General features: G+C 36.2%; 1 protein-coding gene across 2 annotated transcripts in view; it reads right to left on the bottom strand.

The window, feature by feature from the left end:
* The window catches only part of LOC141449241 (basic helix-loop-helix ARNT-like protein 1), a 186,697-nt gene that overhangs the window by 121,145 nt on the left and 48,366 nt on the right, over positions 1-17,186 (bottom strand). Inside the window, exon 1 of one of the 2 annotated variants that reach the window (XM_074118469.1) lies at positions 15,071-16,101. The exons of the other annotated variant lie outside the window; for it this stretch is intronic. Within the exon in view, the coding sequence (XP_073974570.1) occupies positions 15,071-15,273 (203 nt within the window). The 5' untranslated portion in view covers positions 15,274-16,101. Of the gene's footprint in view, positions 1-15,070; positions 16,102-17,186 lie in introns of those variants that run through there. 2 annotated transcript variants of the gene reach the window in all.

Genomic DNA, 17,186 nt, shown 5'->3' on the forward strand with positions numbered 1-17,186 from the left:
CACCAGTTCATCACTCTCTCCTCCTCACATTCTCCTATCTCATATAGAGAGTGCTACCGCTGGGGGGTAGTTTCTCTCCTCCTGCTCTCCTCCCGCAATAGTTCATCACTCTCTCACATTCTCCTATCTCATATAGAGAGTGCTACCGCTGGGGGGTAGTTTCTCTCCTCCTGCACCAGTTCATCACTCTCTCCTCCTCACATTCTTCTATCTCATATAGAGAGTGCTACCGCTGGGGGGTAGATTCTCTCCTCCTGCTCTCCTCCCGCACTAGTTCATCACTCTCTCCTCCTCACATTCTCCTATCTCATATAGAGAGTGCTACCGCTGGGGGGTAGTTTCTCTCCTCCTGCTCTCCTCCTCACATTCTCCTATCTCATATAGAGAGTGCTACCGCTGGGGGGTAGTTTCTCTCCTCCTGCACCAGTTCATCACTCTCTCCTCCTCACATTCTTCTATCTCATATAGAGAGTGCTACCGCTGGGGGGTAGTTTCTCTCCTCCTGCTCTCCTCCCGCACCAGTTCATCACTCTCTCCTCCTCACATTCTCCTATCTCATATAGAGAGTGCTACCGCTGGGGGGTAGTTTCTCTCCTCCTGCACTCCTCCCGCACCAGTTCATCACTCTCTCCTCCTCACATTCTCCTATCTCATATAGAGAGTGCTACCGCTGGGGGGTAGTTTCTCTCCTCCTGCTCTCCTCCCGTACCAGTTCATCACTCTCTCCTCCTCACATTCTCCTATCTCATATAGAGAGTGCTACCGCTGGGGGGTAGTTTCTCTCCTCCCGCACCAGTTCATCACTCTCTCCTCCTCACATTCTCCTATCTCATATAAAGAGAACGATAATTATTAAATAAAGACAATCAAAATATTACATCGTATTTGCATTTCGCAAGTATCCACAATTTTATTCATTAATAGTTCACTGAATTGGACTGTGGGCTGTAAATAAATTGTAAGTATGTAAAAATGCATAGTTAAGTGTAAATTAATTAACCAAAGAGGAAATAACGGTTATCTTAAGAACATGTTGCCTACTATAGAGATGGTAGAATTGGCAAGTAACTTCCACCATATCATTACAGCTCGAGCGTGTCTTATTAACAAGCTTTTAATTTCTTGCTTAACCTTCCTTAAATTACGCGAAATAGTAGTTTAAGTGCACCAATTAAGAACCAGTTTGCATTTAGTCTCATTAAATTTTGTTAACTAAAAGGAAATTTTTGCTAATTTCATGGTAATAGTAGTGGGGCAAGCCATAAATATCTAACATGGCTGCCCTAAGGCATTCAGTGTTTCTGATTGGCGGATGCAATAATGTATTATATTGATGTAATTATGTATTTACTTGGTCTTATAGCAAAGGCTTTTACAAAACATTATTTGAACGTAGCACATATAATGTAGTCGGTACAGAAAACAAGGCAAAAATGAACAAAATTCTAAACCAAGAACAAAAGTAAGAACTTTTTAAGCAAATCGTCAAATTATTCTTATGTTAAACATATTTATGCTGCTAATATAATAAAGAAGCATTGTATGTAATTACTACAATAATCGAGCAACAAAAAATATTACACCAATATTCCATTAAATAACGAGACTGATGCTGCTACAGAAGAACTATGCATGCGCCAAATCCTAACGACCGACAGCTGTGAAGCGTAAAGCCTTCTCTTTCGATTGCAGCGTCTCACGTGTTTGTAGAGAAATCAGACTGACCTGAACCGTCGTTTGTGTAAGAGGTGTTAGTTTCGTTTTGCCGAAAACATGATACTACACATGTAGTAGAGCAACGAATTGTCGTGAAATTTCACATCAAAACTTGATAAAACCGCTACTGAAACTTATCTTTTATTAAAAGAAGTTTATAGTGATGAATGTTAATTACATGCGCGTGTTTTTGAGTGGTTTAAGCGTTTCCAAGATGGCCGAGAAGACGTCCTAGATAATGACCGCCCAGGTCGCCCTTCCACGTCCAAAACGAATGAAAATATCGATTATAATTAATCAACATTACTACCGTGAGGTGCTTGCTCAACTCCGTGAAAGAGTAAGGAAAAAACGGCCTGATTTGTGGAAGAACAAGTCATGGGGTCTCCATCAAGACAACGCGCCGGCTCACACTGCATTGTCTGTCAAGACGTTTCTAGCCAAGTACAACATCCCAGTTTTAGCCCAACCGCATTATTCGCCTGACCTAGCCCCATGTGACTTTTATCTGTTCCCCAAGGTCAAATCTGCATTAAAAGGAACACGATTTCAGTCCGTTGAAGCTGTGAAAGAAAAAGCGTGACGCGCCGTGCAGGAGCTCACAGAAAAAGACTTCCAGCACTGTTTCGAACAATGGTAAATTCGCTTGGAGCGTCGTAGGGATAGGGGAGGGGTGTATATTGAAGGTGATAGTAACTAAATATGTATAAATTTAAAATAAAATATTTTACAGCAATAATCTCTTTACTTAATAGCCACACCTCGTATGTATATACAGTTCAATTTAGTTTCGTCATTGATCACTAGGAAAGATTCCATTGTGTTTTGAGTGAGATACGTGACGATATATTTGTGTCTGAATCAGGTAAAATTGATTGCGCCCGTGAGGGAGAAAGAACATAATACTTCCTGTATAGCAATTTGGTTCGCTACGATAGAAATCAAATCCCCTAGCGGGGCCGAACCGAAACATTAAGTTTCAGCCCCGAGCATTTTTTTATTATTAAATATTAGCTAAAAAAAATTTTTTCGGACTCAGAGGACATCAAAACTTTTGGTACTTCCTGACACTTCCAGCGTGAACTCGAAATTAATTCTTTTTTTATGATTAAAAAAGAACTGGATATTGTCCTGTTGAATCTAGGTAAATGACTATCATAAAAAGTAAATATGGTCTGTTAGGAGCTCTTACGTCAGTTTTGTTAAAACTGAAAGATTTTTTCAAAAAATTGTAAAATTAATAAATTTATAACCCAATAAAAATCCTTAACGCTAATTAAATCTTTTAAAAAGTTTGAAATAAATCTGATACGTTCTAATTATTATTACATAATCTATATAATTACGCATAAAATAAATAAATTACGTTTCTTATAATGTATTGTCTGTTGTATTGAAACCGTATTAATATATAATTAATATTTTAATAGCTTAAAAACAACCAAATAAGAAATATAAAAGACCACACTTTCAAAACAATAACAAATGTAAAAATTGATAATTCGATGTTTACTAGTATAAAGAATATCTCTGTAAGAATATCTGGTAAACAGTAAAATAGAAATAAATAGTAAACAGTCAAATTAGATATTGTTCTACGGAGAATAAAATATTCAAAGTAATTAATAATGATTAGGATCTTGTTACTGTTTTAATAATTATAATTTTATCAATAAAACTCATCTGAAAGTAAGTAGAAGACTTCCTCAATTAAATATCTAAAAGAAGAAGGAAAAATGAGTTTTTAGTGTTTCACATTATAAAACATTCTTTATAGTTATTATTATTTATTATTGCACGCCAAATTCCTAACATTAATACCTGGAAACTGATAAAATCCGTTGATAGAAACTTAAATGAAAATGATTGTGTTTATTATTATTAAAACTGTTTTTAAGAAAATCTAGCGGTAAGAGAAAGTCGAGTGTGCTCATAAGGATTTTCCAGATAGTCGATGAGGATTATTCCTTGCGAATCCCAAAAGACAGTCGTCATAATCTTTCCGGCCGAAGGAACGGTCTTCGCCTTTTTTGGCGCAGATTCCTCCTTGGTAACCCATTGTTTACATTGTTCTTTGGTCTCAGGAGAGTAGTGATGTATCCATGTTTCATCCACAGTGACGAAACGACGCTTAAAGTCCTGCGGATTCTTCTGGAACAGCTGCAAACCGTCCTTGCTACACTTCACACGATTTCGTTTTTGGTCAAGCGTGAGCAATCGCGGCACCCATCTTGCGGATAGCTTTGTCATGTCCAAATGTTGATGCAAAATATTATGTACCCGTTCATTCCAGATGCCCACAGCACTAGCAATCTCACGCACCTTCACTCTTCTGTCATCCATCACCATATCATGGATTTTATCAATGATTTCTGGAGTAGTAACCTCAACAGGGCGTCCAGAACGTTCACGTCACTTGTGCCTATATGGCCACTCCGAAAATTTTGTAACCACTTATAAACTGTTCTAATCGAAGGTGCAGAGTCACCATAATGTTTATCAAGCTTCTCTTTAGTCTCCTGAGGCGTTTTGCCTTTCATAAAGTAGTGTTTAATCAACACACGAAATTCTTTTTCGTCCATTTTTTGAAAATCACTCGACTTCCTCGATTCAAACGAATGCCAAACACAAAGAAATAGACCGATCTGGCTGAAACTTGGTGTGTGTTCTTCCAAGAGATGCTACTAACTAAACATAACCTCGATAGTGGTGCTATCTCTCTGACTTTGCACGGACTTTTCAAACGACCCTCGTATTTGTGCAGATAATCAATTTTGAGTTTTCCGATTTTTGATAACCGTTTTGTGGCCTTGTGTCTGAAACATTTATTTTTATTTTTTGAACAAACTGGTCCGCGAGTGCGTGGTACATATCCAGCTTAACTCAAAACAAAATAAATAAATAAATAAGCGTAGATAGTTCAAATCTGATATTTCAGTGGATGCCACATATTATGGTTTTGGGCCAAAATAAGTAAACCGAAAGTAACAGTTTTTCTAAAACAAATAGTACGATTTTCTGGAGAATCAGTAAACTAGTTGCATATGTGTTGTTCTAAAACTTTTATTAGAAATATTTTTACCCGAAGTTACTCGCGAGATTAATTGCTCTTCTTGAAGGAAGGTGGTTTGGTTTTTCTTCTAAAATGCCCTGTGTATAAATACATTATATTGGTAACTAGTAATGTTCATAGGTATGAAATAAGGACCTAGATTTTCAAATTTAAAGAAAAACTAAGGGACTGAAACTGATGCCTGACTGAATAGATTTTTCAGTATTTTGTGATATTCTTATAAATGGCTCGTACAATTTCATTGGAATATCGTACATAGTGGTTAACATTAAACATTTGAAACATGTTTCCTGGGACAATTTTTTAGGAGGTACTTCCAGGAAGGGGATGAAGATTCCCTTTAGAGTGTTCTTTTCTCTGTAATTTACGGTTCTCTCTCTTTGTACTGATGAGATTGATAATATTTAATGTTAAAATGCCGACTTTGATTGAATTTCCTTAATTTTACTTTCCTTAATGAACCGTTCAAATTTTTTTGAGCTTCCCTCGACAATGGCTCCAACAATTTTCTGTAATCTTGATAAATACATTTCAGATTAAACTGTTTTTCCAGAAAATATTTAAATATGTACTTACAATAAAGTGAGAAAAACTAGAGTGAGTGACCACACTTTTTTTTGTAAAAAAAAAAAAGGCTTTAAACATGTTTAGACGTACAGAATACAACTCTACGGAAGTGGTAAAAAATCGAACATCAACCGACCTCAAACTTTACAGTCTAAAATTCTAAAAACAATAGTTAACGCTCCCTTCTACGTCTCCAATCACGCAATACACTCTGATCTAAAGATTCTTCTCGTCTCAGAAATAGCCCAATCTCGCTACACAAAACTCCACTCAAATCTACACAGTCATCACAACCCTCTGATCCTACAACATGTCTACCAGAACTCTTCCTTCAAATCCACAGCGCAGACTAAAGCGGTGGTGGCCAAGCGACCACCTCAACACATAACGCCGACCTCCTAGGATGGTTGCTGCGTAAGCTTGCCAACGTGGCGATCTAACGGCTTCCATCACTGGATGGCCGACGTTCACTTCACTCATGCATGTATGTTGGTACATATATAAATATACGTGCATGTGCATTTGCGCTATCCTTATCATTCATCTCTTTTGCTTGTTGTATTGGATACAATTGCAAAATAAATTAATTTAAAACAAAAAAATTTAAAGTAAAGAAAGAGGAGAAATCAGATCTTTATCTCTTTGTGGTGTCTCGCGTATATCTCCTGAGATAGATTAAGAGAAGCAGTTAGAGGGACCTTTGACCCTCAGGCGGATTAAGGTAATCCTCAATCTCCCACTTCATCGCAAAATGTGGAATAGAACAAGGAAGCTATTTCAGAACATCTAGAGACAGATGTTGTTTGGAGCAAAGTGGGAGTGGTTAAACTCGACTTCCGCTTCTCACTCTTCCTTGAATTTTCTTGGCGAATGCCGAAGAATGAATGGCACAGGAGATTCGACTATGTTCAGAACCTACTTCTCCTGACTAATGTTGGCATGGAAGAGCAATTTTGGTACGCCCAAGTTAAAAAAAAAAAAATCAATCGTCTGAGTCGTTTTCGAGAAATCGATTCACTCGAAATGTCACTGCTGTTTGGTTAATATTTTCCAAAAGCTTATTGTCAAATCTTATAGCGGAACCTAATGCAAAGCTTAACTTTAATATTTCTTAATGTTTAATTTCTTGGTTTAATGATTTTTCGCTGTTAAGTTACGCTTATCATACACTTCACAGACAACCACGAAATGGCCAATTTATGAAAAACAATTCATTTTTTTGAAAATACTATAAGGGTGCGGGAGAAATCGTAGTTCCAGCCGGAAAATGGAAGGCATCTGGGATAGCCACAAGATTTCACATGAAGATTATTAAATTATTGCAGAGTACCTTTTTAACTTCCCACCTAAGTCTAATTTTTCTTTAATATATGTATATGTACTTTCTTACTGTAGGTCTGAGAATAGCCTTTATTATTATTATCGTTGAATGTAAATATACAAGTAAAATAAGAAATTAAACAAGAATTCTCCAGTTACTAGCAAAACAAGCTGATTTAAACAATATTCGTAGTAGAGGATTTATGTTGAGCTAGTAAAATACGAAGTTCCAAACTGATGACGTCACTACTACAATAGAAACACCTTTTTATGGAAATAGGAAAGAGATATATAAATATATAACTTGATGAAGTTACCATTCTTTTTTGATGTCCATGTTGAGCATTGCAATGCTTTGCCAGAATTATGGTAAGAATCGCTCACGATTATCCTTACAGTTCATATCGTTTAGGCATTGTGTACTATTATTTTATTAATTAAATTTTATATTTTAGGATGTAAATGATTTTAAAAGTTTATTTTGGTAACGTAAGATGATCTGTCTAAAAGCGCAATGATGATTTGTCTAAAAGCGCAACGATGATTTGTCTAAAGGCGCAACGATGATTTGTCTAAAAGCGCAATGTCTATTTAATAAGTAAACTTTCAACCAGGACTATAAAGAGTTTCCGCAATGTTGTTGGTAATTTCGTTGTTTTGGCTTGATTCTAACTGCATTCATATTTACAGCATGGTCTATTTTTATGCCGATACTCTGAGAACATGTCCCTGCTTTTTCTTTAACTGTACACATTTACAACTCGTGTTTTCAGCAAGATATCTCCTCCTGACCAAAAGTCACAGCGCCATATCGAAAGAACAGTTTAGGTACCGGCAACCCTGAAGGAAAGGGGAAAAACTGAATTCCCAAGTAAAAGTTAGCTTCAAATTGAGGAGGAGAAGGACCAAAAAGGATGGCTGCGAAGAGATGGAGATAAAAGAAAAAGGATATAGGTAAGTAGAACATGTTGATTGACGAGTCCCTGGTCCTTGGAGGACTGCAGAGAGCAAACCAGCAAGAAAACGTTACAACACTTTCAAGGCTGGCTAAAATGCAACCACATAGATGACTTTAAAAAAAATGTATGGTTTGAAAGTGCATAATTATTCTTAAAAGAATCAGCCATTCGTACAAAAATGCAATATTCTGAGAATCACTTTCGGATACCATGTATTGCTTACGTGTTTTTTTTTTTTTAATGAAAATTATCTCCCAAATTTGACGGATTGCAATACTTCCTCTTGTAAATAGTAAGAGGTTAGAAAGAGAGAAAAGGTAATGCAATTTTATAAAATTAATTTATAATGTTTAAATTTCAAATAAATGTTTAAATACTTGCGATAATAATTGCAACAATGTTACAGATAAGAAATGTAAAGGCCATGTGCAAGAATAAATCATATGCAACTCTCCCTTATATCTATATATAACAAACAGAGAAGAGCGACGAGTGCTATCAACATCTGTTGCGCAAATAATCACGTTTATCATGCGATATATTTTTAATGTTTTTTTTAAAAAATTATTATCAGAGATGCAACAACTTAAGTAATTCACTTCTATAAAACAAGATTGCAATAAAATAAATCCACTTACGTAAATTTAAATAACGTATTTTTTTTAATAAGTGGACATTATTTATCGTTATCAGGTGTTAAGTAGTTAATGGCTATTAATTTGTTTTTACATTTTCTGAATCTGCATTAGGCACTCACACTTTGTCCATTTTTCTTCAAACATGGAGTCTTTATTAAAAATCTAAATATAAGCTACTTAATAATTTATTATTTATATTTATTGGATCAAGGAGGCGTTTCCTGTTTAGCCATAGAAGCTATAAACAGGTCTTAAGTGAATATAAATTTATAAAATGGAGGATGTTAGGTGAAAAAATTTGCAACTTTTCGATTTTTTTTGCAGAATTTAATAAATTAACTGTACCTAGGGTGGTAACAGTGAGCACCTCGGCTCAGAAATAAAAAAGAGAATCAAGGCCGCAAACAAGTGCTAGTTTCACTTAGTAAATCGCTTCATACAAAAGCGGTTCTCTACAAAACCCTCACCCGACCAGTGCTGAGCAATGTCGTTCCGAAGAGTGGGCAATGACCAAGACAGATGAGCGGACCCTTTCGCTGATTGAACGGAAGGCACTCCTATACGCGATGGACCGAATTGGAGAATTAGGGAAAATAATCAGGAATTGTACCCTCTGTTCAAGGATCCTGATAATAAAGCTAGGTAGACTGCGATGGGCAGGATATGTAGCTAGGATGGCTGAATATGAAATTACTAGGAAGGTATTGGAAGTTCCAAGGATACAGGAGGGTAGGCAGACCAAAGCTGCGCTGGGAGGATAATGTCGCAAAGGATGTTGCATGTATGTTAGGATTTCGAGGGCGGATGCGCAGGAAAGGTCTTGAGGAGCCCAAGACTCTACATGAGTTGTAGCGCCATTTAAGAAGAAGAAACCTAAGGAGGAAAAGATTGAAAAGTTTCTTCGCCTCTTTCTTTATTTAATTTACATCTGCCTATTGGCTAAAAGTAAATATGATAGCGTAAATATATAAACAAAATTGCTTGAAGGAATTGAATGGAGGGCCATCCAACGATGACCATCATCAATCGCCTAACACAGGATACCGTTGAAGTGAATTCGAAGGATGCCCTTTTCTATCATGCGATCAGGTAATCGCGAAACCATCGACGCTTCAGTCTTCGGGGAGGATTCGACGTAAGGGTAGTTTGAGACAGGTTGTGTAGGAGAAGGTTGAAATGAAGGAGAAAGTTTGGAATGAAATTCGGTACAACGAAATTTTGCTAAGTCAAGAACAAAAGGGACTTTTAGGTCAGTGTGGGTTATCTGATTAGTGACGGAGAAAGGTGCGTTAAAGATAGTGCGTAGGATTTTCCATTGGGGGGGACTGGATACGGTTGAGATTGAAGCGCTTAGCTGTACCGTACAAGTCCGTATGTCCAGATTGGGGCTAGATTGGTATTTTGACTAAAAATAATTAGCAATAAATAACTAATATATAACCAATCCTAATAAAACAAGAATGTATGACATATAGGCTATACATGATTAGCCTACAAAGAGGTCCTAAGTCAATTAAATCGCATTCTGTGGCAGTGTTTGCAAAACCTACCACACTATGTAAGGTTGCCTGGTCACCAGTATAGTCTGGTTTCAATCTAGCGTCAGATTTTATACTTATTTCTGATTTTACCCAAGTTGCGGGCTTAAGTCTTTTATCATGTTCAATTATTAGAACAGCCATCCATTACCAGGGCTGTTGGTAATGCCAAAGACAAGTTTTTGGACCAACAAACAGAGTGGATTCTCCATTCCTGATCGCCTGATCAGCAACATTGTTACCCCGGTAGCTTAGCGTGATCAGATATCAATTCAAAAACAACTCAGTGATTCGCTATATTTCCAAACAAGTTTGATGGTTATCGTTCAGCAAGTAGCTAGCACTTTTACGCTGGTTTTTCACGGATATTAGAACTTCCTTATCTCTAAGACCACTTATCAGGTTCTCTCCTTAGCAAAACGGAAATTTCAGCCAGGAAGACTGCGAAGAAACCGTACCAAAGTATGTACAATGTATGCTTCCATATCCTTAAGATCTGGCTACCAGCCAAAAGCCATCTTGGAACCATATATGAACTAGAAGGTTGCTTTTATCGGTGATTAATCCAATCTTAGACCTGGTCAGTAAAGAGAGTACCTAGTTGCGTCATTCCTCTTCTGACAGACACCTATCCAATTTTGTTAAAAATCTTAAAGGTCTAGAGCAGGGGTCCCCAAACTACGGCCCGCGAGCCACATGCGGCCCCCTGAGGACATTTATCCGGCCCGCACTTCCGGAAGGGGCATCTCTTTCATTGGCGAGAGGAGCACTATAAGAGGCGATGATGCAAAGCGCTGCGTCGCTCATGTGCAGTACTACTTCCGATGACGCGTTACGGCTCCGAAAAATAACAGCAGAAGTAGGAAGAAAGGCAAAGCACTATAACTAAACCGGACATTGACCATCTCATTAGCCAAAAGCAGGTCCATAATTCCCACAGAAATACTGAGCAGTTTGGTGATTTAAATTTACTTGTTCTTTATTTGAAATATTCTATTTGTTCCCGTTTTGTTTGTTTTTTACTTTAAAATAGTTTGTTTTATAGTCCGGTTTGAGGTACAGTGTAAAAAGTTTGGGGACCCCTGTCTAGAGGCTTCACTATATCCCCCCCCCAATATCTTTCAAAGATTTTTTCCATCGATGATATTATTGTATAAGGGTCGTTCGTCAAGAAATGCACGAGAAAGCGTAACGTTGAAAACACCCAACTTTGACAATTTTTTTCTCTTTTTCTATAAAAGATAAAATTCCCAAATTTTCATTAAAATATAGGGCGAATCCTCCTTTATCACTGTAATTTTTTTGCAACATCGCCGATCAAATAGATTTTGATAGTATTCAAAGAATTTGTTACAGTAATGTTAAGTTGATGGCAAGGAACATGTAAAAACCAAAAAAATCTCTGAAATATCGAAAATGATTATATTCAACGCCCATCATATTTCACGATAACTGCGCAGTTACCACTAGAGGTATACTTGTTTTTGATTCCTTAGTCAAAAACCAATCTTCATTTGTAAATTTAATAAAATACCCCAAGTGTGACTCTAAATAATTTTTAAAGCACAATTTAAACTAAGTCAACAGCTATTAAAAAAGTAAAGGAAATGTTCGCCAAGATTCAAGGTTGAGAGAAAATCCAAAGCATGGATTTGATACTGAAGTGGCCGCGCTTACATTGCTCTCTGTTGATTACCTAGAGAACTGTGTCACAAGAAACTTGTCTTTTAAAGGTTAACGCAAAATAAATAAAAATAAGAAAGTAGCTAAATGGCTTTGCGATGCAGTGAGGGGCTAAGTGGGTGAAATACTTACTGTAATTAATGCAAAAAGTATACCGCGAAATAGAAAAAAATAATTGAAGAAATAAAATAATCAAAATGTATTATTCTTTTATGTCTACTTAAAAAGAAAGGGCGATGGAAGTAATGGAGATGAGTTATTTAACAGTTTTGTGAATAATTATAACTAGAGCTTGAGAGTAAATTAAAAACCAAATAGTAAATATATATAAAATGTATGCGATGAAGGAAAAATATAATTGCACCGCTAATATGCATAATTATTGCGCATTAATCTGTTTTAGCAACTAATACAACGAAAGCGCATTCCACTGGTCTGAGTTGTATATTATTCGAACTCAATTAGTATAATTCTGCAATTAACTTTAATGAATTAAAATTGCCGGCCATTAGTTAAATAAATTTTTATTTTATTAAAATAAAACTAAACTAACGCTTTACAATGTATTTTGTCCATAAATAAAACTGAAAAGAAGAGGAATTTCCAAGTAAAAAGTGAGTGAACTGGATGAAGCAGCTTCCAAATTCTGCCTCATATTCTCCTCACCGCAATTTGGATTCGTTCCCTCAATTTGAAAACTTTACAAAACCATTAAAGGTTCACATCCAAAGAAACTTTTTACGCTTTTATTTGTTTTAATGTCTCACTTTATTCACTTAGACAGGAGACTGACTTACTTGCGAGGAGATTAAGTTAGTGATGACTATGAAACTGAAAGTATGAAACAAGGAGATCCATGGATCCAAGTCCGGGTGGTGATGTCTGGAAGATTGTTTTTTCTTCGGGTACAGATTATTGGGCATCAAAAATAACTTAACTGTAGCACTTGTAAAAGTTTTTACTCATACGGATTTCGGTATCCCAACAACACAAACACTAACATTCTACACTGACACTAGAATACTACACTGACATTATCATACTAAACTGATACTAACATACTAAACTGACACTAACATACTGCACTGCCACTAACATACTGCACTGACACTAACATACTACACTGACACTGACACTAACATACTACTCTGCTACGAACATACTAAACTGACACTAACATACTACACTGTCGTCTACATAGGCCTGGAGAGCTTTTTGATGATTACAACTTTTTGGCTTTAACTCTCCATCATCCACACAGAATCTGACACCCTTGTACTTTAAATTATGAGTAGATTCTACAAGGGTTAGCCTAAAAGCCTAAGCCTAGAGTGGGGTCTATTATGGCACTCACCAGTTAAGATCCTGTTTATAATTAGATTTAGAAGTATAGTGAAGGGCTTCCAGACAAATTATGAAGCCGAGGTGTTATTTTTTTCCAGAGATCCAAAACTCTGAACCATTACAACCATTAACTGACATAGTACGTGCCTCCACTTTCACCCTACGAAATCTACAGGCTATCCTCTACTTGTCCCTTGAGAAGAATAACCTGCAATAACCCGTTAAGAAGCCTACGGCCATCCGAATGACCGTTCGGCCTTGTAGTAATGCCACTGTAAGTTTGGGCTGTTGTAAACTATTTCGCATGCTTCTAGCCAGTGGTTCTCCCACCCATTCCAGCGACCAGAGAAAGATCTTATTTTGGCTACCAATTCTCAACAGGCCTAAACTATCCTTTGAGCTGTGTTCATAGGACCTGTAAGGATGCCTCGCTATCCGAGAAGAAGACAACTGAGAAGATGAAAATGATGTAGGGCAGTGAAGATGATATAATTTACGTGTATTTTTCACAGACGAATTCTTGGAGACTATATCGTTGAAAATTCTTAAAGGATGGGATAGTTACCCCATCAGCGACAAAAATCAGTCCATAGATGGTTCCCAGATGCCTTGTAGTAGGATCATTGAACATTCTTTTGGAGGTTACTTCAACCTTCCAGGTTGAAATTGACGGTAGATGATCATAATAAGATCTCGGGAATACAAAAGTATATTTTGCCGAGCTCCATTAGATTAATTGTAGTGGACTGAGGCTTACAGATATTTCAAATCAAGGTTAAGCTCCAAAGCTCCTCTGTCTTGGAGTCGTCAGTGCACCCGATATACTTGCTTGAAAATAGTGGCCAGCCAGCTTCCAAACTTTAAATTTAACAAACTACCACATTCTATGGACAAACATAGAAACCAAAGGACCAATAGTACACCTTTTAGGATTCTTTTGGTTTTACATCCACTGCCAACATAAATCTAATCGAATTTTACACTGATATTAAAGACTATGTCAACTCAATTCCTCAGAATCTTTTTCTAGAAGAAAAATGAGTCAAATAATAACAGATCTAGTGTTTATGGCGTATAAAGTGTTTCAGGAAACTTTTATAGCCGTTTTTGGTATTTATAAAATAGCAAAAACAAAATCATTATTTTAAACATCAACCACTGAAGTTCTAAACAATAAATTTTCTCCAAATCAAAATTATGAAACATATTCAACTCTTATTAAAATTATAGTTGGTAAAATCGTAAATGAAAATGAAGTGACGCAAGAGAGAAGTGCAATCTCCGAATCCCAACCCCAAGAATACCCCAAATTATTCTAGAAAAAAATTATTAAAATAAAATTTACAAATTTACTAGCGTAAAATCAAAATACAAGATTTAAAAAAAAAAGTCGTAAAAGTTTTTTACCAGTAAATTTCGAAAAATCTACAGAGTAAAGCGGTATTTCCAGTTTAGGGATTCTGACTCAGGTACCTGAAAACGGATATATTTCTGCTGAAAATTGAAATTCCACAATTTTTCATGTTCGCACTATGTTGTCTTTCGTAGTGAGTGAGGGGTCTTTTTAAATTTTTGTCAAAAATGAAAATTAATCGTAATTAAAAATTATAATTCTTGGTGTTAAGCTCATTAATCAAAACAAAAAAAAAAAGCTTTAGTGTATGTAATTGAGCTTCAAAATTTTGGGATTTTTGTCAAGAAATTTCACTCTTTTTAGCAACTTGAACTTCGAAGTTGGTACAAAGATGGAATAAGTAAGACAATTAAATAAATGTAAGTATTGAGAGCGTGCAAATACCTCAAATTCACAATTTTACAGTAAAGGCCTTACTCTACCAGTACAAATTTCAGTACAGATAATTATTTTAAATTTACATTATATATACCAGAGTATGTTTTTTATGGAGGTAAAAAGTAAGTAGTTTAAATTATTTTCGGGAAAATCGCATCTCCCTCCAAAAAAGAAATTAAGTGAAAAGTGGAAATCCCAGTACTTTTTGGGTGGTCGATTTTTACTTTCAGAGATTTCAAATGTAATATCAAAATTGAATTGTCCCGTGAGAATTTGTAAGGACCATTTTTTGTCTTGTTTAGGAGCCGGGGACAGCAAAGTTCGAATGTGCTCTCCGAAACAGAACAGATAGAATAATAATGTATTATAACGTATTATCTCGGATTTTGAAATCATCTTCATGTAACATGTACTGTTTATAAACAAAGATAATCACCCACCTGGCTGCATATGATTCATTGTAATAGTTGGCCGGATAATAGTCTGGCGGAGGAGGCGGTGTAAGCCATGGCACTAGGTGATGAGCCGGTCTACTCAAGTGAGCATCACCGTAATGATGGTACTGATGAGGCGCCGATATTTGTGGATGGTACATATTATAATGATTGTTCTGATGATGCAAATAATTATGACACTCGCACATTACTTTTTTTTCTTTGAAAACAATCAGTTAACAGATAATAAGATCAACAGGTATTTTTAAATGTTGAAGCGTTATTTCATTTATTGAAAACGAAAAAACATGCGGCGGATACATAAGAAATACACACAAGTAATTAGCGAAACAGTGTAGCGGCTGTCAAGCTGCAATGATGATGGAACGAATACGGTCTGTTGGTACTGACTTACTCAACACCGATTCAATGGGCATGGGCTCTAGAGTGGGGGGAGCCGCCGGCGTACGTGAGGCAGTCTCTGGTCGACACCAACCAGCAGTATCAGTCAGGTGGGTCACTCATGCACTCCGTCGTCGTCACCCCATCAATCCCTCTCACTCTCGCATCTCCTCCCACTACTCGGCTCTTGCTAACACTTCACTAACCCCCTACCAAACGCCTTCCATCTATCCTCGCCAGCCTTATGGTGGGGATACAGATTAAAAGCGGCGGGGCAAGCTGGTAAACATGGTCCCAGGTCATGGCTCGTAACACCACTGTCTACTTCCTTAATTCCACAGACCCACTCAATTTATCAGCTTGCTTTTCGCCAATCTTATCCTAATCAATATTTTTGTCACTTATAGCATAATAATTGGAAATTTTAAAAGAAAAATTTTCAAAACTTGAATATGAAACTCATTAAAACCTTCAGATTGTAGCCAAATGTGAACTAATTTTCAAGTAGAGGAAAGGCTTCATTTGCAGACGTTACGTATTTGAGGGGCATTTAATGCTTGTTTTAAACACTTCAATGCTTTTTATCGCTCTCATTGTATTCACTGTGTAATTACCAACACATGCAATATCTTGCATGCAAAATTAAAATAAAAAAACCTTACGTGATCACTCGAGAATTTATCTTACAAAGTTGATGAAATTAAGTTATCTTTTAACTTGCCATATCTACTAAAAATTAGTTGACTTTAATATTATAAAAGTTCATTCACTTTAAATAACTACCGATTTCAAATACAAAATATGGAAAAAAAAACCAGCATTCAGTGAAAATGAACTTTAGAATAGCCAATCCATGATTAGAGAAGGATTACGGTGATTTCAATTTCGGTTAAGCTATAAGGATGGCAGGAGTATAGAGTACTGATCCATCCATTAGTTGTAAGTTTGTATGTAAATATTGGTATATAGTAGAGGGATGAATGTGTGAAGCGAATGTATTTATAAGTAAGAATGGAGAGTGAATGATATTCTAGTGATAAGCACCTAGACGATGCTGGCTGTATGGCGAAAGCCAATGCCAAAAAAAAGCCGAAAAAAAAGTAGCTAATCTTCCTCAGATTTAGAATTTAGGTTAGAATATATAGAATTTTAATATGAGACAAATCCATACATTTCACTGAAATTATACTTAGAAATAGCCCAACCTTCTAAATCCTTCGTTCAAGTATGAGATAAAGTCATCTACTAACCAAATCTTTTCGAAATTTAGATTTCAGATGGTCCAGTCTCAAGATATCATGTCCACGAGAGGGTTGCATTTTTTTGACGTGTTGCATTAAAATATTCGCCATTAGTACAATTATTATTAATTTGTAACGAAAAAATTACAATAAGTTCTTTAAACGTAGACTGATATGACGCAAAAGTTCCCGAATAAAAAAGTAAACACGTTTTTCCCCCCCAAAAAATTGAAAAAATGATTTTTTTGGCGCCTCTGACTGCCTTAATGCAGTGTTTCTCAACCACTGTGCCGCGGCACTTTTGCGAGCAGCGAAAGTTTTTGAAGTGTGCCGAATTTTAGAAACGCATACTACTATATAAAAATTATATATTAAATGTTGTAGAAGACGATATGAGAGTCGCATTATCATTTATACGACCCAAATAAATAAGCGAAATTATCAAAAAAACATCAAGCTCAAATTTCTCATTAAAAGTA

This window comes from Rhodnius prolixus, unplaced genomic scaffold (genome assembly GCF_049639745.1).
Source record: "Rhodnius prolixus isolate KJV_2025 unplaced genomic scaffold, Rpr scaffold_2, whole genome shotgun sequence".
Taxonomy (NCBI): domain Eukaryota; kingdom Metazoa; phylum Arthropoda; class Insecta; order Hemiptera; family Reduviidae; genus Rhodnius; species Rhodnius prolixus.